Raw genomic sequence first — 25,519 nt, 5'->3', positions numbered from 1 at the left:
GAGACTCTTGTGGGGTGACAGGCTGGGGCTGCCCCAGCACGGCATCAGAGCCAAAGCAGTTGAGACCTATCATTCTGAGCCTATACACTGTACCTGAGCCTTGAACCCAGCTTTGCTGTGGTGCTCAGACTGGGACTGACAAGCAGTTGACTTTTCAGTTTCAGCTCCTGCACTGCACTAGAGGCAGTTTGAGACACTGGTGCAGTCCTGGGGGTGGGACCAAAAATGAGCTGATTTTCTATCTTCATTTGGGACTGCACTGGAACCCAGCCCAAGGATCCCTACTGATCATGTTATTTCCATAGAGTAGCCCCACATTAGCTGAGCCTATGTCACTTAATACTGTCTACAGATATTCCTCCTCAAAAAGGTGTTACTGTGCTATGAGATGATATGATAGGAGAGCACTTAGCACATGTAGACACTGGTGTTTTAAATGCATTTAGCACGTACAAAGTGTCCTATGCAACATGGCCCTTAGGTGCAATATTCTTGCTAATCACATAAAACTGTGGAATGTTTGTGTTCTCAAATTTATTGTTCTCATCTATGTAGATTATAGAGGATCAAAACTAATTCTAGAAAGAGGTGAGAAACTAGTTGGTTGCAGCTCACCAGAAAGAAATGATGTGGCTGCATTTTTTTTTTCTTGGCATGTTACTGAAAGAAACTGACTTCTTGAGGTAAAGGAGTTGAGCTAAATGTTAACAAGGAAGGTGTAAATTACCTGACATTCAAATAAAAAAGATTAATTAACATGCACTACTGTTACCTATTTATATTCTGTGAAACATAACCAGAAGTAAAAAATAATGAAAGCCACAGTGGGACAATTGTTGTTTTCTTCTGAATGCCTTTGTGTGTTTAATACATATGATCAAAATCTACATTCCTCATCCCCACCCTCCAGTAGGCTGTAAATGTCATTTTCAAAAACATAAAATGTGACCTAGTGATAGTTAGGCTCTTGCAGTGTATAGGATAGGGAACAATAGGGAATACTGATGCATTTACAGCATTTGTTTTCAGAGGATGTTAAGCATTAAGGCTGCTTACAGATGTAAGCACACCCAAACAAAACGGTGCTTTACTTTCAGCTCGGTGTGCCCCCACACCAAGCACAGAGCATGTCCAGCAGAGGCATTGCTTTAGTTTGAGTCGGCTTGCCCGACATCTTTACAGATCACACACTTCAGCAGAGCTTTTTGGTGCTTTTACATAATAGCTTTTATCTAACAGTGTGTCATACTAACATGCTTCCTCTTTCAGTAGAGCATTGTTTTCTCTTTTGTTTTTTAACATCCATCAGCCCCCTAAGAGACCATCTAAGCTTCTACCATTAACATGAGTAGTTGGAGTACTGCGTCCAGTTCAGTTGGAGTACTGCGTCCAGTTCTGGGCACCGCACTTTAGGAGAGATGTGGCCAGCATCGAGAGGGTCCAGAGGAGGGCCACTTGCATGATCTGGGGACAGCAGACTCTATGAGCAGAGGCTACGGGACCTGACCTGTTCAGCCTTCACAAGAGAAGGCTGAGGGGAGACCTGGTGGCCGTCTACAAACTTACTAGCGGGGACCAGTTGGGAATGGGAAAGACCCTGTTCACCCGTGCACCTCTTGGAGTAACAAGGAATAACGGCCATACGTTGTTTAAGTGTAGGTTCAGGCTGGACATTAGAAGACGCTATTTCACAGTCAGGGCAGCTAGGATCTGGAACCAACTTCCAAGGGAAGTGGTGCTGGCTCCTATCTTGGGGGTCTTTAAGAGGAGGCTTGACAGTTACCTAGCTGGGGTCATATGAGCCCAGGATTCTCTCCTGCCCAGGGCAGGGGGTCAGACTTGATGATCTACTGAGGTCCCTTCCGACTGTACATCTGTGAACTTGTCATGCAAACCTATCAACAGTGAACCTTCTCTTTTGACACTCTGAATTTCAAAATTGTGTCTGCTTCTTGTTGCTAATAGCAATACAGCAGAATGTACTAATGTATTTCAGTGAAGCTAGTGACATCAGGAATTAATTGTTGTATCTTACAATGATTGTTTGTTCATTCACAGTTGATTTTTAAAATATAAAGGTCTAGATGTAAATGTCTTAATGTGTCTTAATTATCACAGTATTTTAATTTGGAGGTTATTGTGGACATCATTTTATTTAGTTTCAAGTAGAATGTCTGGCTAGATTTTGCAGTGTGTTGAGCCAGAACTAAAAATGCTACTTCGGAGTTTATAGTAAAGCTGGAAGGAGGGAAATATTTGCCAATATAAGTGTGATATACAAGACTGTTAGTGAAAAACTGGATATACTGTATTTACTTGAATAAAGGACCATTTAAAATTTAAGGCTACCCCCACCAAAATTAGATCCTAAACATGGAAATTTATAAATTTGGAATAATTTTCTGTGTATAGAATCTAATTATTGGAGGGTTGTCTTCTGTATCTTCATTAATGTCTTAGGTGATGGAGATGAGTGTATACTCAGTAAATTTGCAAATGGCACCAAGAAGAATAGACTAACAGACACTTTGGAAGCTAGGATAAGATACAGAATTACATTGCTGATTTCAGACCACTTCTCCAATTCAGCTTGTCAGGCCAGGCCTTTCTTGGTCTGCTATCTGGTGCCATGTAAACTAATACAGCCTGTTCCATGGTTGGGTTGTTGGCAACTAAACTGGCACCCTGACTTGGGATAGCCTTCAGTGAGGAGGGTGTGTGGACACCCAGCAGGACTGAAAACAAGACCTGTCAAAGGATGGATGAGCTCCCTGTGAGCCAACCGTCATCCATACCTGGAGAGGAGATGGCTGTCATCAGGTCATTTTGCCTGAAGAATCACCAATGATGTAAAACAACTCCACTAATCTCGGAGTGGAGAAGGATTGTTATAACATCGAAGGTGTCCCAGTGGTTGCAGTGGCCTTGGGACTGACTTGAGTTGGGCAATACTGCAGAAAAGAACCTGGGGATTACAGTGGACTGCGAGCTGAATATGAGTCAAGAGTATGCTATTGCTGCAAAAAAGAGCCAATAGCAAGTATGCATTAGTGGGAAAGTTGTATGCAAATCACAGACAGTGATTCTTCAGCTCTGTTCAACCCAGGTGAGGCCTTACCTAAAGTAGTGTGTGCAGTTTTTGGGCACTGCAGGTCAAGAAAAACATGGGTAAATTGGAAAGAGTCTGGTGAAGAACAACAGAAATGATTGGAGGTCTGAGAAATATGAGAAAAAGTTAGTAGACCTGAGATTATTTAATCTTGAGAAGAGAAAATTGAGGAGGGATTTGACAAATCTTCAAGTACCAGGAAGGTTTTTATACAGAGTCTTGTGATTGACTACTCTCTTTATCCGTAGGTCAAAACTCATAATAAAGGACGTGTAATGCGTTGAAATTACAACAAGGATGATTTAGGTTGGGTATTAGGAAGACATTTCTAATTATGATGGCAGTTAAGCACTAGAACTTTGTCTGTGAAGGTTTGTAGACAGGGTGGATACAAATCAACAATGGAAAAAAAATAAATCAGATTTTTTAATTTAAATTGGATTTTTGATTTAGGCATATTTTTAACGTTTTTGTTAAGATGCTTTTAAAAAAATAAGCCTATATAAAGATAGTTTTAATATAAGATATGTTACACCTCAAAGACATCATCATGGAATAGGGATTATAAATTTTAATTATGTACTAGTTCAGATAATAGATTTATGTAACCTTTTTAGAAAAGGTTTATAAATAAGGCATAACAGGTCATGGACTGTATTAGGGGCCCAATCATATGGGATTCCCAGAGGCTTCACTATAGATAGTTTCATAGTAGCTAGGGTCAGGAGGGACCTGAACAGATCACCTAGCCTGACCCCCTGCCACAGGCAGGAATGAATGCTGGGTTCACAAGACCCCAGACAGGTGATCGTCCAACCTCCTCTTGATTTTGCCCAAGGTGCAAGGACCACCTCCCTGGGAAATTGGTTCCAGATTTTGGCCACCCTAACTGTAAAATATTGCCTTCTGATCTCTAACCTAAACCTATTCTCCATCAACTTATTACCATTGTTCCTTGTCACCCCAGGTGGTGCTGGGGAGAAAAGGGCTCTTCCTATTTGCTGTTGATCTCCCCTGATGAGCTTGTAGGCAGCCACCAGGTCCCCCCTCAGCCTCCTCTTGCTGAGGCTGAACAGGTTCAGGTCCTTCAGTCTCTCCTTGTAGGGCCTGTCCTGCTGCCCTCTCACCAAGCGGGTGGCCCTCCTCTGAACCCTCTCCAGGCTGGCCACATCCCTTTTGAAGTGCAGAACCCAGTACTGGACACAGTACTCCAACTGCGGTCTGACCAAAGTGACATAGAGGGGGAGGATCACCTCTCTGGTCCGGCTTGAGATGCACCTTTGGATGCATGACAAGGTATGGCTGGCCTTGCTGGCTGCGGTCTGGCATTGGCGGCTCATGTTCATCTTGGAGTCAGTAATGACTCCGAGATCCCTTTCCGCCTCTGTGCTTTCAAGAAGGGAACTCCCCAGCCTGTATGTATGCTGTGGATTCCTTCTCCCAAGGTGCAGCACCCTGCATTTGTCTACGTTGAACCTCATCCTATTCTCATCTGCCCACTTTTGTAGTCTGTCTAAATCATGTTGCAGCCTCTCTCTCCCTTCAAGTGTGTCCACCTCGCCCCATATCTTAATGTCATCAGCAAACTTGGACAGCGTGCTTTCCACCCCCTTGTCCAAGTCGCTGATGAAGATGTTAAACAGTGCGGGCCTGAGGACCGATTCTTGGGGTACCCCACTGCTCACATCTCGCCAGGTTGAGTACAACCCATCCACCACTACTCTCTGGGTGCGCCCCATCAGCCAATTTTTTACCCATCCGACTGTGCAGGCATCAATGCCGCAGTCGCTTAATTTATTGATGAGGATGGGGTGAGAGACCATGTCAAAGGCCTTCTTAAAGTCTAGAAAGACTACGTCCACGGCGACACCATCATCCAAGGATTTAGTTACTTGGTCATAAAAGGCAATCAGGTTGGTCAGGCAGGACCTGCCTTTGATGAACCCATGCTTATTGCCCGTGAGCACGATCTCCCCTGCAGGCCCCCCACAGATGTGCTCCTTGATGATCCTCTCCAAGATCTTCCCGAGCACCGAGGTGAGGCTTACAGGCCTATAGTTACTTGGGTCCTCCTTCCTCCCCTTCTTGAAAATTGGGACCACATTAGCCAGTTTCCAATCCTCCAGCACCTGGCCAGGTGACCACGAATGCTCATACAGCCGGGCCAAGGGCTCCGCGATGACCCCTGCCAGCTCCCTCAACGCCCTTGGGTGGAGGGCATCTGGACCTGCAGATTTAAAAATGTCTAGCCCTTCCAGAAGATCCCTAACCACATCTGTGCTGACTGAAGGCCCGATAGAGCTATCCCCAAGATTGTCCCTACCTATTGTAGGTGGGATATCCTGGTCCCTGTTCAGTAAAACAGAGGCAAAGAAACTGTTAAAAATATCAGCTTTCTTGTCTGGTGTGGCCACAAGATTACTGTTGGCATCTTGCAGGGGCCCTACATTGCCTGGTGCCATCTTCTTGCTCCCAATGTACTTGAAAAAGGACTTTTTGTTGTTCTTAATCCTGGACACTAGCCTGAGTTCCATCTCTATCTTGGCCTTCCTAATAGCCCTCCTACACTCCCGGGCCGAGGAGGAGTACTCTTCCTTGGTGATAGCTCCTCCCTTCCACTGGTTGTACGCCCCCCTTTTAGTCCTCAGGCATTCCTGAAGGCCCTTGCTGAGCCAAAGGGGTTTCTGAACACCCTTACCCCCCTTGCTTCTCTCAGGGACTGTTATCCTTTGGGCCTGGAGGATCGCCCCCTTAAGGTACGACCGTCCCTCGTGGACTCCCATCTCCTCTACCTAGATGAGTAAAGATTAAAGAAAACCACTCTACCCAGTGGGATTCAGTGCTCAGTCTAGAAGATCCCATTAAGCATCTCTGTGGTGCTTAGTTTCAGTTCTCACACTGTGGATTTGTGTCTCTAGAGATAACATCCTTGTTAACAGCAGTATATGGAAATGAGAGATAACAGACCTGATTACCTACCTATTAATCCTCTTGTCTCTCTGCAAGTTTGTGTACAAGAGTCAAGCCCTTGTCTCTCTCTAAAAGTGCAAAGTTTCAAGAAGTTAAGTGGATAAAGGATATCAAACAACAAGAATGAATTTTGTAGAAAACAGTGATTAAATCGAGGCTTCCTGACTAGTGATTTAAATCAATTTGATTTAAACCAAATCCACCCAGGTTGTAGAATCTTTTGCAATCGTTTAAGTACAGGTTAAGTAAACACTTGGCTGGGATGGTTTAGATAAAGATCATCCTGCCCTGCACAGGGGTTTAGTCTAAATAAACCAGGCCCATGAGGTCCCTTCCAGCTCCATTTTTTATGTTTCTAACTCTAATGACTTCTGATTACAACTTGTTTTGCAATTGAAAGCATAGCATTCTTTACATTAGAAAAATAGTCAAGTATCTGAGAATATTATGGTAATACTCAATTTCTTGACACCACTGCCTGCTACTCTTTTCTTGGATTCCAGCAAGATCTTTGCTCAGTGTCTCAATAACACTGTGATAGTTGCTACAGAAACAAAACAGTGTTAGTGGTAAACTTAGAGAAGAACTATCTCTCTCATGTTTTTTTGTAGCATGAGAAGAGATGGAAAATATACCACTTTGACACCTCTTTCAGTAACTTTTTTCCTGAAAGGAGCACTGATGAAATCAACATGCAGCACCAGCTCAGAGTGAACACTCTATAATTGTGTTTTATTACCTTTTTAGCTGGTTCAGTGCACCATTATAGTTTACCTGCTTTTCTCTGTTTTTGTGTTGAAGGTAGCGCAATAGTGACACCTGTTGTTCAAATAATGTAACAGTCATTTGCAAGCATCTATTTTAGTTGCTTAGTTCAAATTGTATCTGTTTTAGCTGAAAACTTCTATTCTTCGCCTCTGCATCAGGTTGAGTTTCTTTATAAAACCTGAGCAAAGATGGTGCATTTCTTTTCCAAGATCAACAAAAGTAGCTTTGCAAATGGTAAATAGTTTTTGCACTACTTTATTTCAAGTAGCTTTAGTATTTAAGATATTTGGAGTAGAAACTTAAAAATGTAATGAATGGAACAGATCTGGGTCATATAGTTGCTTTAAGTGACCGTGAAAAATATGTTTTGACTAAGTTATAAGAATGGCAGAAATATGCCATTTGTCTGTGCTCAAAACAGCTTGTTGAGGTCCTTGATTTTTATTTTCTGAATATTTCAATCATTTTAGTATACCTTGGGCTTGCTTAGCCTCCTGCATTGTTTCTGATTAAAATGTTACGAATTTCCTGTTGTAGCAGCAAAACTCCTCATTAAAATGTGCTATAGCCTAGGGGAAAGTACACTCGGTGAGGAGCCAATTCATTTCCTCTTTAGCTGATGAGTATTCATTTTGTGCCCTTTGCACCTTTCTGACTGAGGCAGGCCTCATATCTGTTTTAGAGGTTGATAAATATAATTATCTGTATGCACCTTATGGATGAGCTTACTAGAGATCTGAGGGCTTCCCAAGTTCACATCTGGCAGGGCTGAAAATTGATGTTAAGAATCTAATATGAGGGAACCATTTTTCATCTTAGTTTACTGCCACAATGAATACACCAACTCAAAACGCTAATTTTCTCTGCTGCGTGGTTATTACTGCAATCTGCTTTCATAGAGCAGCTTGGAAACTAAATCTGAATGGCTACTTAATGATGCCGTCAGTCTGCGTACCGTGTTGAAGAATTCTTAGTCCCTTGCTTGAATTGCTAGACCTATATCATTTTCCCCCCACTGCCTCTTAGCTAAGAACAGGAAATAGTGACCCTCAGCTTTCTGCCGCTGTTGGGCAAATAGTGTTCCTCTCTTCTGGTGGCTTGTCCTTATTGGATTCACAGGCTGTGCATGCTGTAATTTTAGTTATGATCAGACTGATTACATTTAGTGAATTCTTTAACCTGTCGTAGATCCTGTATTGCCATGTTTATAATTGTCCTAAAACTTTCATAGAAGCTTTGCAGATGGGCAGGAAAGAAACAAAGTGTGAATGAACTTTGATATTTTGCTGGTGTGAAAATATTTGGAAGAGAAGTTTGTTTATAGGCTTGTAAGTATCATTTGGACCAGGAAGATCACTTAATAGTCCATGTGCGGGAGATAAGTCTTCCATTCTAAGAACCAAACATTCTCCTACAAGTTATTATCTACACGGATATCCCCATGGTGGAGTATGTGTGCTCAAACATTTACAGACAATTTGTCTTAGTTGTACACACAGGTCATGCTTGCAGTCCTGTGCCATGTTGCACATGTTTTCTACTCTTAATTTTCTTGGGCCAGATAATATGGCCCTGCATGCTGGATTGGGCTTACAGGGTGGCACAGGGCCCAATTTCTAGCACACGGAGATGGCGCAGGGCCTCATCTGGCTTGCAGACCAACTCTGTGTTACTCACTTGGTCTACAAAGCCAAAAAGTGGTTTAAGAGAATCCCATGTTGCTGAGAAATGTTCCATATGCGGGTAATTTACATCCAGCACACTCTAAGAAGGCAAAACCCCGTTCCAGTTATATGTCCTAAGGAAGTCCGCAGTGTTTTCTTTCTGATTCAGGCAAGTGGAATAAGTACTGTACACCTTCTGACAGTAGCTACTCACAAAGACTTTTAATTTCCTCTGCTCCAGTCAGCAGGGCAGCTGGTGGCAGCTCTAATGCTAGCATTTGGAGGAGGTCTCACATCTGGAGTTCCTTGAGAGGAAGCATTTTGTCTTCATTGCCTCTTCTCTTACCGCCCACTCCTACATTTGAAATTCCGGATTTGTTTAAAGATACCATTGAAACTTTCAGAGCCTCTGCCACTGATCTGCTACTGAAGTATTCTGTCTTCATTTGTGGTCTGCAGACTGTGCTTAAAAAGGCTGGAGATGAATGTCCTCCAGATTTCTAGAATGTATCAGCTTGAAAGTTTCTGCTTTTCCTCTGATGCTGAAGTTCCTTATCTTAGCTGAACTTGGGCAGGTCACAACGTTTTCCAACCACAGCACTTTTCTTACTTTTGATAGGCACCACCTATAGAGGTTGCCTTGTCAGAGTCTACATATGATTCAGACTCAGACTATAGTTTTGACTATAATCTTTTGCACTTGGAAAGTGTGAAGGGGGGAAGGAGGTCCTTAGATTGTACATTCTGTATAACTGTTGGTTAAAAGTCAGTATTGTGATTCAAGAAGTTTGGAATGACCATTTGGAGCAAATGTCTACATATGGTGAAAATGTATTATATATATTCACTGTAGGTCAAGTGCCAGCAGTATCCTCTGTATAGGGCTTGTCACAATTTAAAACTGAAGACTTTTTATCCCATTTTAAACTCAAGGTGTACTTAATGGCACCTTTAACGTTTGTCCCTTGCAAAGACAGGTATCACTATGCATTTTGAAAATGTTTTCTTATTCAGATTGTCAGGTTAACAGTTTAGTTACACTTCCAACCTACTTTTGGACCCAAGACTCCAGAGGAGTATATCATGGCTTGAAAAATGACTTTGTGAAAATAACATCGTATTCCTGTACTCATGACTTAGACACCTACAGTACAGGAATGAACATGAGCTCAGTTTATTGTCCAAGGCATGTTCCTGAAAGTATTTAGTGATAAATTTACTGACAGATATGGCAGATATCTGCCTGTTATACTGTATAAATCTGAGTTGAACTGGTGACATGGAGAAGCAGAGGGCATGTTTCTACTCTCTGCTTACCTAAAATATGTTAAAATATAGTCTGTAAAATCTCATATGTGCGGTCTCTTCTTTTGACTTCCCCATCTGTGCCCTCCAACAATTTAGGCCAATTATGGAGTATATTTGATTGCTACCTACATCTAGAGATTTGTTCATGACCTTTTTCTTTTGAAAATTGCTGTATTTAATGTTGAAGATTTATGAATTTGGGGTCGTCTCTTGCAAGTCTTAATTTAGATTTTGGTGAGCTTGTTGGGGGAGGTTTTTAAAGACTGCTAAAAGTTTTCTTTTATTCTTCTTGTCCTCTTTACCTGAAGGCTAGAGTTCATATAGCTGTTTGGTAATTTAAATAAGAGTACCTTGAGTAAGTAAGATTTTTTTCTCTCCCCATATATATTATTGTGATTTATTGATTTCTGTACCATGGCTGTTCGCAAACATGGAAGAGTAATTCTAAAAATGTTTACAAATACATTGTTGAAACCCTCCCCTCCCCACCCACCCCCTGGCCTCCCTGCCCTTATATGGAACCAGATAAGGGGTTTTAAAATGTTTTGTAGTTAAAAAACAAAAAACCAAAAACCCCTAAACAAACAAGCCCATCCCTTTCCACCCCATCCTCCTGCAAGAAACCCCCCCGCTTTCCAGAAGTTAATTTTAGCATTATAGGTATAGCAATGAAACTAGTGTTTTTTTGGGTTAGCCACACCCCCTAGAGGTGAAATTGAAAAATGTCATTATAACAAATACTTGATATTTTTATGTATAAACAGGTTGTTTTTCAAAATAAAACTTAATTGTGGCTTACAGACAATAAATGTGGCTTGTTTTAAAATAATATTTTTCTTTTTATTGAGAACCCTACCTAGCACGGTCAGCTCAAAATTGTGCTTCAGGGACTGTTATATGGTTGTTCCCAAACTTACAGCGATTTAAACAAATGCATAATTGCAACAAAATACATACAGATAGTACTATGCCTATTTTTATTTACAGAAAGAATTGATAGCCCATTTATAATGCATTAATAGTAGTGCAGACTATTAGGATGATTTTATTATTAAAGTGGTAAAGATGGCTTGGAATCTTTTGCCTGTCATATGTGTGTATATGTGTGTAATTTTTAATGCATGGGTATTACTTCTGTTAGTATTCTTCATCTATTTTCCTTGGCTTGCAGATGAAAACACTAAGGAAGTTTTGCAGGTGAAGAAAAGTCTGAGTGAGAAGGTTTCTCTCTATAGAGGTGATATTACCCTGCTTGAGGTGGACGCCATAGTTAATGCAGGTAAGTGTTTAAATGTTTCATGCATGACAAATTGTGATAGCATAAAATTTGGTGTGTTGAAATTCTGCATAGGGTGAATTTATCCTATGGAAACTGTAACCTGACAGAAACTGCTGCTCAAGAAGTTAATAATCTGTGTATGGTTGGTTAGCTAATCTTTACCTTTACTATAATAAGGATTATTGAAAAATGCTGACTGAGTCTTGGTTTTGATAAGAGATAAATGATCTGTATTTTTTTTCTTGATTTGGATAGCTGATTTTTTTTTTTAGAGGGCTGTACATTAAAATTAGAAGTTTACTGCGGTGTGCTCTGTTGGGTTACACCTACAACCCATTCATAAATTTAACACAGTACAAAATTCAGCAGGTAACTTCTATTTGAGAGTATCTGTCACAGAGATTAGTACTTCAATATTCCCGTCGTTTGTTACACATGCACACACAAATCAATATCTTAAAATGTTGGCATTAGGTGTAAAAATCCCAAATGAAGTAGGTCCTTCCTAATTAAGAGATTCTTCTCCAGTGCCAGACTGCCACAGTTGCATTTAACAGAGATATTGGAACTGTTCTGAGAGAGGGAGATGTTGGCTGAACTTTCTTAGTGGCTGGGAGCCTTTAATTAGACATTTCTCTTTCCAAATCTGATGTGGGTTGTCTGTGTTGATCCTCAGTGGATACTACAACTATGCATAGGTTTTTAAAGCATTTAGAGAGATTTAAAGAGAATATTTTTAGAAAAGGTAGACACTAATATATATCTCCTATATAGAGATATATATATCTATATATATCTGTATATATATAGATATATATATCTATATATATACACATAAAGGCAGCAGGGTGTAAATTGTCCCTCCTACTGCTTGACCTTCATTGCCTGCCCCAGTACCACTGCTTTCCCTGCTACAATGGTGGTGCTAGTGATGATCTCATAATTAGATTCTGTATATGGAAAATGATTACAAATGTATACATTTTCCATGCATAGAAACTAATTAATGGGGGTCATTTTTAATTCAGGGTTGTGTTGGATTTGGGTAAATATGGTAGTTCTTTAGGGACCTGAATTTTTGTTCTTGCTAAAATTAACTTGTATGTGTTTTGTTTTCAAGATCTGTGAAACAGAAGTAAGAATATGTGCTGTAACTTGCCTGTACTGTTAAGGACAGTAAGAGTTACTGTTACTCTTCCAGTAAAATGCTTTTTTTTTTTTGTTTTGTCTTTTTTCCATATCGGTCAGTGGCCTTAGATAATGGGGTGATTCTGTAGGATATAGGTGGATTCATTCTTTAAAGTCACTTAGGATAATAACGTTTTTTTTACTGCTACTCAGTTTGGTAGTTCCTTGAATTCCTGGCAAATAAATGAAACTTTTGATTTAGCGTTCTCTGCAGTGGAAATGCAACTGAATTCTTAACTGGTAAGCATATCCAATGCATAGCTCTGTTGTGGGGCACCTGGAGTTCTCCTTCTTGGTTTTATGCAGATAGATAAAGCAGTCAGGCATTTTCACATTTTGGTTAATGTTGTTTGAGTGGAGGCTCCCCTCTGCTCTGCTCCAGTTCTGTTCCACATCATGAACAAATTGAGTATGATTTTGTATTCCAACCCCCTGCTCTTCTCTCCCTTCATTTCCCTGCACCCCACCTTCCCCCTGCCCCCAAAAAGATGGAAGTGGCTTTTGGATTACAAGCAGAAAACTGTGACATGGTGTGAAGCCATTAAAGTCGCATCTCATCATGCCACTAAAAGGATGATTGTGAAGCTGTACAGTTTTGGTCGTATTCAGGGATATCCTGCTTCCTTGTTTGCAAAGAAAGTACCCCCCACTAATGTATCATCCTCTCAGAGCTATTGTTTGTGGTGTCTGTTTAATAATATTACAGTAGCCAGTTATCAATCCATTTTGGTGCTTTTTCTTGGATATTCTGCTATCTTAATCTTCCTTTGTAAGGATTCTGTTAAAAGCGCATATGAAAATTATTTTTGCTGCTTCATTCTTCACTGTAATTACTTGAAAAAAAATCTTCCTTGAGGCATGTTCTTTTTTTTAATAAAACTGTGACAGCTGACCTTTTAACAGGTTAAACATTTCTATATGTTGTTTAATTCTGGCTCCAAAAGTGCTTCGGGCACATACAATACAATCTTACAAGTCACTGCCCTCAATTATTTCCCCCCCACTCTTTTAAGGTACATTATGTTAGAACTGACAGGTAATTCTCCTTTCTTCTTGATTAGAAGTACTTTGTGGAAGGTGTAGCTTTCTGAGATTGTATTGCAAAACTGAAACCACAATACTTGTAATGCAAAACAAAATAACCTAATCCTTCCTAACACTTTTTAGCTGTCTAGAATAGTTAGGTTGTAAACTCTTTGGAGATTCTTTACCTCGTATCTGTGTGTGCATATGGGTTTGAGTACAGCAAGGCCTTAGTTTTCAACTGCAGCTTCTAAGCACTACTGAAAAGCAAAATAATAATAATAATAATAATAATAATAATAATAATAATAAAGGCTAAGATGGAAATAGTCATCTTGTCTACCTATTAGTCACTTCAAGTCAGCTGTTCTATACTAGGCTGTCACAAATGCAGAAATAAATGGAGAACCCCAGTTTGACCTCAAAATTATGAAATATTTATATAGCCATTTCAAAACTAATATTCAGCTATTTCCCTAGATTCCACTTTTAGTTTCTTGTAAATACTGGAATTACTCAATATTCCCTTGGCTATTAATTTTTTCCCCATTAAGTAGATATTGCAGTTGGATTCCTAGATTTTCAGTAGTGGGATATGTCAGACTTCCTATGCAGTAATTCATTTTTGCTGATCTCCAGTTAACGAATGACAAGCCCACTTTCTGTCAGTATAATGTAGGGAGCATGTACCGAGTTGATTCAGGTTCTGGGATGGGCACAAATTAGAAACCCTTCAACCACAGACTATGTTGTCTGCTCTTTAATGTGTCATTGAAAGCACCTGTATTTTCTGATAAAGTTTTAACCATGCTGCTTATCATTAAATAACTGGATTAAGATAATTACATGGCTAACCAAATTAGTGGAAACTAGTAGTAATTTTATTTGCCCTACATTGTGGGAAAAACTTATAATTATCACCTTTTAACAGGATTTTTTTCCAGAAGTGCAAATAGAAGGACAGTACAATTAATCAGATTAATATTTTTTCACTGAGAAAAGTCAGTGAGGCATGATCAAGAAACAGAAGAGGCATAATAATGAATCCATTTTATATTTTCCCCTAGTTCACTTAAATACTAACATGCTAATTAATTCACATTGCTCATGCTGCCCAAGTAAAGGATTTCGCTGTAGTATACTCCTTAACAACTCTGTGGGGATTCAAGAGTCAGTCAAGGTGCTAATTCAGTAGTATTAGTAGAATGAGGAGCCCTGATATAGGAGTCCTACTTCATCTTTTGGGTTTTCCAACAGCTAGTGTTAGTACCCAGATGCAAGGAAGATGTTGTTCCCTGGCAGGTTAACAGACAGTAGTATTTTAAAGAAATGCATCATGTATAGCTCTCAGACAACTAAAAAAGGGCAAACATTTAATTACTTTCTTGATAGTAGCTCTGTCTCACTGTCTGAAGAAAATGCTATTTGGGAAAAAGATCCGTTTCTAATAACGCATGTTTAGACTTGCTTAATGCATAAACTGATCCTGCTATTTGACTTTGGAAAATTAGATTTAGGAAGCGACTTTAGTTTCATGTTAAAGACTGCACATTTATTAATAAAACACATTTTAAATTTTCTTTCTTTAAGCTTTTCACTCTGTACTCTGTACTGATTTTTAAGTATCCTGGTAGTGCAACTGTCTACCTTACTGTTCTTCTCATCTTTCTTAACTGGATAAAGCAGTAGATTTACTGCTTGACTTTTTTCGCCGCTTCTGTTGACCTTGAAGTGCAATCTGATTCGCTTTGTTAAATTTTAATTTTATGAAGCATCACATCTCTGTCATGCCCCAAATTATACTTCAAGGTAGAGGTATTTTTTATATATTGTGAATTGAATATATTATCTGCAAATTATTCTTAAATTAATGTTTAAGTATAGAAATGTTGACTAGCTGAGCTACACCTTCTCTTATAAACAGCTTGTTAAAGTGCAATCAGTCACTGAAGTTGCCTTGAACTTGGTGCTTAATGAACAGGTGGGGAGAGAGGATGAATTCTAATCTGAAACAGATCTGACAGCCTATCAGGCAGTTTTGCTGATTGCTAATCCATTTCATTTGGCAACTTAATTTATCACACAGTTAGAATTTTCATCTTGTAGCTCTGAGGTGGAAATTAATTCAGAAGCATGCCCAATAATACTGGACTGAGCTGGTCTGCCTGAGTATATTGCAAGGATGTTTAAGAGCAAGTGACTGAGCCTGCAAAATATTGTTGTCTTAAATATTATGGTATTTATAATCATGCTACTTTATCCTTAAATGTTTGGCTGAATTTACATATAGATGGTAAATACAACAGGGAATGTGTATGTGTGCTGATGTATAGTGAATATTGATTTAGGGAAAATGAATATCCTGCTTAAAATTATAAAAACATAAGAATCCATCAGGGATACCAGGGGAAAAATATCATCTAGATGCTTGATAGAGCATAGTCTTAGCTGACATCTTTGTCAGGCAATAATTGCTCTGAGAATGTGATATGGGATACAGTGTGGGCGATGAGCGTCACCAAAGAATGCACTTCAACAATTGTAAAATTGAAAATACAACTGGTAGCAAAGAAGTTATAAGAATAAGAAATAGGAAAGAGGATCAGTGAATTATATGTTTAACTACAAACACACAGAAGATGAGATTTGAATTTATTTCTCAAATCCTTGAGCACCACAAAACATACACTATAGTCAAGAATAAATCATTTCCACTTAGAAAATTTAAAGCCATCTTATCAGTTGAGCATTTATTAATAATGTTCCTATGTCTCCACTGGTGACATCATTTAAAAGTTATTCCTCAGGTAATGGCAGGGCCTTGTTATACATCATGCTATGAGCCTTACAAATACTGATTGGTGTTATTGCTAGCTTGGAATTTGGAACAGTCACACCCTTAGTCTAGCAACCTTCTCTGACTGTCTCCTACCTGCACAGCTGTGACCTGCTGCTAGTGGCCTTGTAAGCAGGGGCAGGACTGGGAGCTGTAGCTGTGCGTTGACACTAGGGGTGCCTACAGGCATTTAGGCACATCTGGGAGGTGCTTTAACTCATGGTGCATTACACAAAGCTCCATGAGTTAGAGTGCCGCTGAACCCAACAGTTGTTCACCTGGTGGGGGGGAAGGGGGGAGCTCAAGCCTGCCTGCAACAGCCTCCGAGGAAGCTATTGAACCACCCCTCTCTCCAACCGTGCCCCTGCCCCCCACCCAAGCTTTGGCCATGGCTAAGCTCTGCCGGCAGTTACGAGCTGGCAGCTACATGCTGCCACTGTCAAGAAGCTCAGGTGGGAAGCCCCCCTCCTCCCCCCAGGTACCCTGGCTTGGGTATTGGGGAAAGCCGAGCCAGGCCTATGAAGTCGGGAGGGAGGACTCTGTTTCCCCAACTCTCCACCTAAGCCTTTTTACAGTGGCAGCATGCAGCTGCTAGCTCATCTTTGTCATGGCTGGAGTTGGAGCAAAGAGGGTGAGGAAGCGGGGGCCATGGAGCCCCCTCTCTTCATGGACCTAGACCATCTTCCCTCAAGGCCCCAGCAGAGGTACCTTCCTCCACCTCCACCTCTCACCCCCTCCCTCCTCTGGGGAGGAGCACTGGGAGGAGGTTCTCCTCTTTGTGACAGCCAGCACAAGCACCAGCCCAGCCTCACAAAGGTGCATGGGATGTGGGAGGAATCACCTGCACTTAACTTGTGCAGGGAACCTGAACAGGAGTTCCCTAAGGCACTGTGTGCTGGAGCACCTTCAACTAATAGCTGATTTGATTAGAGTTAATTTTTTTTAAATGTCCGATCATGCAAAAAGCACTCTGAAGTCATGGATGTGTATTATGTCACAGCTGTAGAGTGCTTTCAGGTGCCTGATTGCACAAAAAAATGTAAATTGTATAAGTGCTGTAGAGGTCTGGTGAGGCAGGGCAGGCTTCTATCCTGGCTCTCCAGGGGGGTGAGGGGAGAGGAGGCAGGCATGAGATCCTGGGATAGTGGAGGACTTCGACTTGGGCAGCACATCTGTGGGGAGTGGCTACACCTTAATGGAACAGGATTTGGGTAGTGTGGATCAGAGATAATCCTGCCCTGGAGTGCTGTAGCTTTGAACCCCATAATGAGTGCTTAAAATCACTTTAAGGCAGTGGTTTTGAACCTTTTTCAGTCGACGTACCCCTTGGTCTCAGAATGAGGCTTTAGGTACCCCCTTTCGATGAGAAATTAATTTTTCGACCCGTGTTAGACAATGTGTGAAATATATCTCACATACCCCCTGGGGGTACATGTACCCCTGGTTCAGAACTGCTGCTCTAAGTTGTTAATGTGTGGACAGTTCAGGGATAAGAGCTCCAGGAACTGCCTCAAATTACCGTGTAATAAGGCCCACAGTCTAGTTGGAAGAGACCTGAATTAACATTTGAATGGGATGCTGCATCTAATCTACATCCCCATCATTGAATTTGCCTGAAATCACAGCCTAATTGGAACTTGGTGTAAGGCGGGTATTTACTATCAATAGATCAGCTAAATATTTGTTAACTTTTAATAAATTCTCATTGTACATTGAGATTTAAATCAGAAATGAAAATAACTTTTGACAGTTCAGGTTGATAACTGTCGTGCAGAACTAGAAGAGGAGGGTTTGTTTGCATGTGTAAATGCTTTCTCTGAAAGGAGTAAGATGAACAGAGATTGACCTAGGATGCAGTTGGTGAGAACCTCAAATTCCTTTTATCAATTGTTTATCTAGTTAGATATCTTGTGTGTGTGTGCTAAATGATTGAGAGGAATGTATAAAGTTTCTGTGCATATGGAAGGAAGTGTCCTGTCTCCCTTGCATTTATGATGTATCTTGAAGCATGAGTTTCTCATTAGAAGTTAAAAAAAGAATGGCACTTCTATTACTGTCATCAGTATCTCTTTTTGAGTCTTGCGAAATGCTTACATCTGAATATGCTAGCACTGGATTTCACATATTAGCGACGTGGCATGTGAGATTACTTGAGGTCGCTGCACTGTCTTGTCTTAGTCAGCGGATCACTTCCGAAAAAATATTATGCAGGCAGCTGTTAGACACGTGAAAATGTGTTTCCTCTGGACCAAGGAATATATATAATGGGCTCCTTTTCTTTAGCCCCCACAGAGAAGCAGTAATGAATGTGAGGTTAGCTTAGAAAAAGGAGGCCATCTCAGTATACAAACATCAGATTCAACTGATGTTAACAGAAAATTTTGAGCTTTTAGCAATGTACTCAGTGTTTGTAAGTATTGCTGAACCATCTACAAGGTGGCCATGTGTTTCTGATTTTGGCTGAAGATACCTTTTGTTAACAGGAAAGGCCAAAGAAGTTGTGTTATGTTTCAATGCAAAGTTATATATTTGTTTGGAAGGGGTACAAATCTAGATTCTGTAAAAGCAGTGAACCTAGGAGTTTGAGTAGCAAAGGGCTCAGATGTACAGGGAGATGGGTTTAGCAATCAGACTCTGCCAAAGAGATTTGAACTTTACATCAGGCATGTTTCTTTTTGTAGGGGAAATATTAGGGTGCCACAGCACCCTGGGGTGGAGTGCCTTGAGATCCTTGAAAGGGTACTGTGCGGTGGTACACAATGTTAGCACTGTTAGGCTTGCAAACATGATTCACAAGATAACTGATTCACCCAGAGATTTTAAAAAAATAGTTGTGATCTTTGAGTTCTTTGCCACAGAAAAGTTGCTCTATTATTTTTTTGTAGTAAAAAAAAGAGTCAAAATGAAGAGGTGGCATTTTCTGAGGGCTTTCTTGAGTCTCGTCAAAGGTGCCTCAAGTCTAAAGAGACTGCAAACCACTGAACTAGGGCAGGGGTGCTCAACCTCTGGCCCATGGGCCAAATGTGGTCCTTGGAGCCGTAGTGTCTGGCCCACAGGACTCCCCATTGATTGGGAAATTTGACCACCCTCCTCCTGGCCAGATTCTGAAACCCCAAGCTCTGTGCCACTCCCTCTTGCCCCTTGCGGCTGAATCTGGGGCTGGGTCACCCCTTTTCCCCACTCTGCCCTCAGCTGTATTGGGGCCAGGTCATGCCCCTCCACCCCTCTGCACCTTAATTGGGGCTAAGCCATACCTCCTCTTCCATGGTACCAGGGTGGGGGTGGGATGCCCCCCGCCCCTCCCTTGGTGCAGCTGGGGTCCCCACTGTGACCATCCCAGGCACCAGATCAGGACCACGGACCAGATGTGGCCCATGGACAGACCAGGCAGTGCCCATTTGGCCCTCATCCGGCCTGCCAAACAAAGGTTCAGCACCACATGACTAGGGCATCTCACCAGCCCTGGTTTGCTGCATAATGACAAGCAGGAATAAAATAGTAGGCAAAGATCATCCCAATAATTCTAACCTTATGAACTTTGGTAGCCTGTTTTACTGAATGCATTTGGTTGTTTCCATTATCCTTTGCCTCAATGTTGATACAAATTTTGACAGCAGCAACATCAGCTACCTGCCTGTTTGTTGGCCAGTATTGTTTCCTTATTTCCTTGTTTGTCCTTTGTATCTATTTATTTTGTCTTTTACTTTGTAAACTCTGGGATAGGAACTTTTTTTGTATGCAGCTTCTAGCCTGGTGGGACCCTGGTCCATAACTAGTGGTCTTAAATGCAATGGTAATACAAATAATACTCCTCGAGTAACTGGCTGAAAATTCTGTTATAGAGGATGGTGGAAAATGGCAGTATTTGACTTCATTTTTAGTTGAGATCTCATACGTTGCCAGGACTGTATAAATTAATACATGGTAATGTAGGAGAGCTACTGTTGGATTTTCCTCCCTTTTCCTTATCCTCCTTGGAAAAGTAAAAATTTAAAGAAAAAGCAGGTGTTATTTTTTACTTAAATTCACTGTCCATTTTATCTCAGTTCAAGCATGGAAATAAACATTGCATATGGTAGTTTCAGCCTAGGAGTTCAGCAGTTGTTCAGATTTTTTTAGGACATCAAGTTGCCAGCAGAGTACAACATTTGTATTTGACATTTACAGTCTATAGGTTGTCAGACCTTGAAAGTATATATCATATTGCCATTGAGAGGTATAGCTTTTCAACAATATTTATAAATCAATTTTAGCTGTGTTGACTTATGAACTTTAGGACCTTTAAAATGATTATTGGTGACTGAGTAGCGATGCTTTTTTGCCACGGCTCCTCAAATTTTATTTATTTATTTATTGATTGATTGATTTTTGCATAGGAAAATCCAATGTAGCATAATTATTGCCCTTTGTGTATGTTGGGTAGTTCTCCATTTCTTTCTCCTTTCTATATTAAAAAAATAGATTTTTTAATCTTCTTGAACTTTATTTTTAAAATTGTGAAATGGAAGTGGGGTTAGATGCTATGGTCATACTTTTCATGACAACAATGAGAGTAGTTGTGCAGTCAGTATTCCAAGGTCGTTTTGAAGTTACATAGGATTTACAATTACAATTTTCTTTCACTCTGATATGGAATCAGAATGCACAAGACTGAATTCACAATAAAGGAAACAAAACAACTGTATATTTGGAGGTTTATTTTTCTTTCAACATTTACCTTGATCTAAATATGACACACTTCTTCATGGGTTGCTGGGTATTTTCAGCATCTGCCTGGTACAAGTAGTGCATATTTGTAAAAGCACTAATGCAGATTTTTAAATGCATTAGGAAAACCTAAAAAAAATTATTTTAAATCCAGAAAAATATGTTGAGCCTCACGTTTCAGGTTTTGTGTGTGGTATTTTGGTAGGTGGGAGGTTCCCCACTGTTTTCTATATTTTCCTGGTGTGTCTTAGGAAATTGATGATTTACATTAACCAAAAGTTTGCATAAAGACAATTCACTAGAAGTGTATTGTAAAGTTCTGGTAGAATTGATTTTGAAATATATAGAATTATGTAAAATGTTTGTTGAAGTTATAACAAACTGTCCTTGTAATATATAATAAGATTTAGGATGCTGCATTAATTAGGGGAAACAAACTATTTCTTAGATTAAAGCATTATGTGAAGAATAATAGTGTCATGACGATCTTGTTTTTTAAAACCTGCAGTACAGATCTTGTGTGTCATCATAAGGACACTAGTTGAAAGATGAAATGTAAACTTAGAAGACTAGTCAAAGTCATGTTGAGCAATTCTGCTTCATTGCACTATATTAAATTCAGTTTGAAATCATGACCCCTGAGGATTATTTCATGGATTCTTTTTAAAATGCTCTTTGTAAGTATATACGTTTACTTAAAATATGCAATTAGCATGGTGTTTTGCCAATATCTTGGAGAGTAAATGATTGTAAATGTTTCAAAACCTTTCAAAGTCACCTCAAATGTGAGTCCATTCTTAAAATCTTATCTTCTGTGATGCCTGCAAAGAGCTTGAGAGTGGATACTGTGCTGATACACTGAAATTGCTTTCTGTGAGTCTAATATTGTCTCTTTGTGTCCATATTGTTCCCTTGTGCATCTTGATCTACTTGTTTTCCTCTGCTTTTATATTTAGATTGTGTCTCTTCAGAAGAGGGCAACAAAAGTGGGTTGGCGGGGTTTGTGGGGGGGTTGTTTTGTTTTGTATTTGTACATAACTTACCAAAATGTGGCTTCAGTCAATTTATAGAATTATCCAACTTTATATTCTGTACTCCATTACCTTGTATCTTGAGTGCTTTTTTGGTTGATGTGGCCCAACTTTCTCACTTGATAATTTTCTATAAAGTACATTTAATAGATATAGCTCCTTGATCTTAACTGAGCAATTATATATGATAATCATGTACATTTAAATAAAATTAAGACTTGTCTCCATGATGACTTTTATGTGTGCATGTTGCAATTCATTTGGATAAGGGTTTCTGTTGGGGAATGGAAGCTTTAAGTTCTGGTCTAGGCAGATAAGCCTCAGAGCACTGGTATCTAGTGATGTTATTGCTTTGCTGTGAGTCATTGTTTTCTGCAGGAAGACCTTTAGTGGTTACGCTAAACTCCACTTCATCTTTCAGATTGCCTGAGGCTGTTTAAAAGAGTAGAGTGCAAGATCCTATATCCTGTGCAACAAATATACAGGCTTCTTTGAGTCAATATTACTATATTGATACAACGCAGAAGTTCTTGAGTTACCAACTTCAAAGTTTATGCGCCTTTGTTCCCTTTTGGTAGTAAGGAGCGTTGGTCCATTCATTTTTTGTTACTCCTCAGGTTTTGGCTAGTTTTATGTCAGTGGAAGTGCCAGGTGATGTAGCATTCCACCTTTCCTTCAATGCATTGGTTTTCAACTTTTTTTCATTTGCTGGTGCCTTTGGCAATTTTGAATGGAGGTTTGGACCCCTTTGAAATGTAGGTGTGGATATTCATACTTTTGGTTGATAGTAGTTATTTTTTGTGGACCCTCAGGGGTCTGTGGACCACAGGTAGAAAACCGCTGCTTTAATGAGCTGTCCTCTGCGACACTCTATGGGTTGTAATGTTTCTGTTTTAACTGTATTTATATTATAATAATGTTGCATGCCTCAGTTTTCCTGACTAACCTGTATGGGGGGTGAGGGGAAAGAAAAAAAGGTAAAAAGACGTTACTATGGATGGAGCAGCCAAGAAAACAGGGTGGTAACCTGTGAGCTGGGGAAAATTTAGAAGAGGGAAAACAGTCAAACAATTTTTGGCATTCAGGGCTGTGTGGATGGGAGAGAGAACAGCTGAGCTAACTTAGGGGTGCTTGGAGCCTTATAGGCTGGACTGGGGACAGAGACATTTCTTAACATTTTGGAGATGCTGGATGTTTTGCTTTGTGCCCTTTGCCCCATCAACTAACTACATACCTATACTGTCTTTACTTTTCAGTTGGTTGTTTGGAACTTGGGGCTGTGCTCTTCTCCTTTGAGGCAGTAAAGTCTCTGTCTCAGGAGCTGAACTGGAAGGTAGCTCTCTGAGGTTGGGCCATGGATAGGGAGGGGCAAGGACTGAAAAATCAGTGTCTTGGAGTTGGAAGAAGCCAGGGCTTCTTCCTACTCTAGATGCCATGTCTGGGCTGATTTCAGGGGATATTCAGAGAGGCCAGACAAGGCTGGGGGGATGGTCTTGAGCAAGGAGCTCCCCCACCAATGCATTTGTTAAAGATGTTAATTGGGAGCCTTTGTCATTGCAGTGTTGACATGAATTGTTAAATACATTTGTATGTATATATTGAAACTAGCAAATTGCCCATCAAGAATGACGGGAAGGGGGTGGGCAGGGACAGAGCCCTGATTCAGCCCTGTGCCCTCTCTGCCACTCTGGGTCCAGCCCTGCTCCACCTCCCCCACCCACTCCTCACCCCCCTTGCTCGCCTCTCTGGGTTCAGCCTCACTCTACGCTTCCCCTATCCACTGCTCCAGGTCTGGCCCCGCTCCCTTGCCCCCCCCCAACTCTGGATCCAGCCCTGCTCTACCCCCATCTGCTCCTTGTCTGGCCCTGCTCCACCCCACCCTCAGGTGCTCCAGGTCGGGTCCCTCTCTACTCTCCCTCTCCCCCCTCCACTCCACCTCTGCTTGGCCTGCATCCGCCTAGCCTGCATCCGCCTCCCTCCCTGCAGGCTGTTCTGGGGGGTGGTGGCAACGTGTGGCGGGGGGCCGCTTCCACTGTGACACCCCCTTTGCCTTCCAGGCAGGGAGGCACGGGGAAGCCCCTCTGCTCAGGTGGCCAAGACGTGTTCGCCACTGCCACAAACTTCCCCAGCAGCGGCTCAAACTTGGGCCCATGCAGTCCGGGCCACGCAGTCAATCGCTGCCCGCCCTCTTGCCACATTTGCAATTTCCCAAAAGCATTATGGGCAGACAGGCGTGCAGGCAGACTAAGTCTTTTATTATATTAGAATGAAACTAGTACTTGAAGTAAATGGATTCAATTAAGATTAAGTTCAGCTGATATCTCTTTTTGTATATGATGTCAGGGATATGATTTGAGAGGTGTGGCACAACAGTCTTGTACATCAAATATTTGTTATATACTTCTTATTTAGTAAAGACTGAAGTCAGTTTCCTATTTAAGTCTGACTTCCTTACCCGGCCCCCAAATTTACGACTTCCTATCTCAAATTATCCTAAAAGAAACTGTTCTGCCTAAAATGTTGTATGTCTCATTGTATCACAGGATAGCATTCATATGAATAGTATAAAATGCTGTGTATTTTGAAAACTTGCCTGTGGCTCCTGTTTGGAAAAAAATGACTTTTTTCACTTATTGGACTTAGAAAGCTAAAAACCTCAGGTTTTTGTTGTTTGTCATTTCTCAGAAGATTGGCCAATATGTATGGTATGTTGGGGGTGTTGTAAAGAAGTAGCAGTAGACAATTATTGATCCTTCTGGATCATGGTGTATGTGTAAGAGGTCACCACCTTTGATGCATACGCCTAGGCAGGAGCATGGAGGAATGGAGGCTGCCCAGATCTTTCATCTACCCTCCCCCACTGCTGACCATTGAGCTGTATCCAAAAGCCAGACTGAGTCTGGATGTTTGGTGCCTCAATAGCTCTTTTTGTTTGGGCATCCAGGAACTGAACAAGGATTCCACCACTGCACCACAACAGTGGGTTGGTAAAGAAGTGGGGAAATCGCAAAAGGTATGCTTAAACCATTCAATGTAGTGTTATACTGAGGTGTGCCTATGTCTTGAACTACAAGTAATGTAGCCATATTATTGCAGGGTTACACATGTGCCAGTTGGCTCTGCTTTTCAGTGAGTTGTGCCTTAACTCTTCATTAATACAGCAATTAGATAAAAACTTTTGTTGATCAACAAAGTGGAAAATTATGACAAAAATTATAAGACTTAAATTGGAGTTCAGTTGCTATTCAAAATGTCACGCTGACAAATTATAAGATTATGAAATACTATTTTTCCCCTGATTTTTTTTCCTTTCTGATCTCCAAATAATGTAGTAGTTAGTCCTTTGAAATGTGTTTTCTAAGTTTTTTTTAAATGCTGGTCATTTAAATATAGATTAAAATTTGCATGCTATGTACGTGATTATGGGCTGTGAAACAGTCTGTATGTAGTTTTGACCTCTGCTTGACTTGGCAAGAAAGAGAAGCTATTTCTTCCTTCCATAACAATGCAGAATTTCTGTGCTTTGCTTTTCCAGAGTTCTGCAAGTTTCTGAGCTCAAAATTAATGTAATTGTTCCTTCTCAGCTTCTAAATTTGGGCTCAATGTCTATATAGACACACACACTATGCTATAGTA

General features: G+C 40.6%; 1 protein-coding gene across 3 annotated transcripts in view; it reads left to right on the top strand.

Annotated features, from left to right (window-relative positions):
- MACROD2 (mono-ADP ribosylhydrolase 2) overlaps positions 1-25,519 on the top strand; it is a 1,573,191-nt gene that overhangs the window by 51,421 nt on the left and 1,496,251 nt on the right. For all 3 annotated transcript variants that reach the window (XM_059720129.1, XM_006260833.4, XM_059720128.1), the window contains exon 3: positions 10,991-11,098. In XM_059720129.1, the coding sequence (XP_059576112.1) occupies positions 10,991-11,098 (108 nt within the window). The remainder of the gene's footprint in view (positions 1-10,990; positions 11,099-25,519) is intronic.

Source organism: Alligator mississippiensis, chromosome 1 (assembly GCF_030867095.1).
Source record: "Alligator mississippiensis isolate rAllMis1 chromosome 1, rAllMis1, whole genome shotgun sequence".
NCBI lineage: Eukaryota > Metazoa > Chordata > Crocodylia > Alligatoridae > Alligator > Alligator mississippiensis.
Note: the sequence above shows the minus strand (reverse complement) of the source record. Positions and strands in the feature narration are given on the sequence as shown.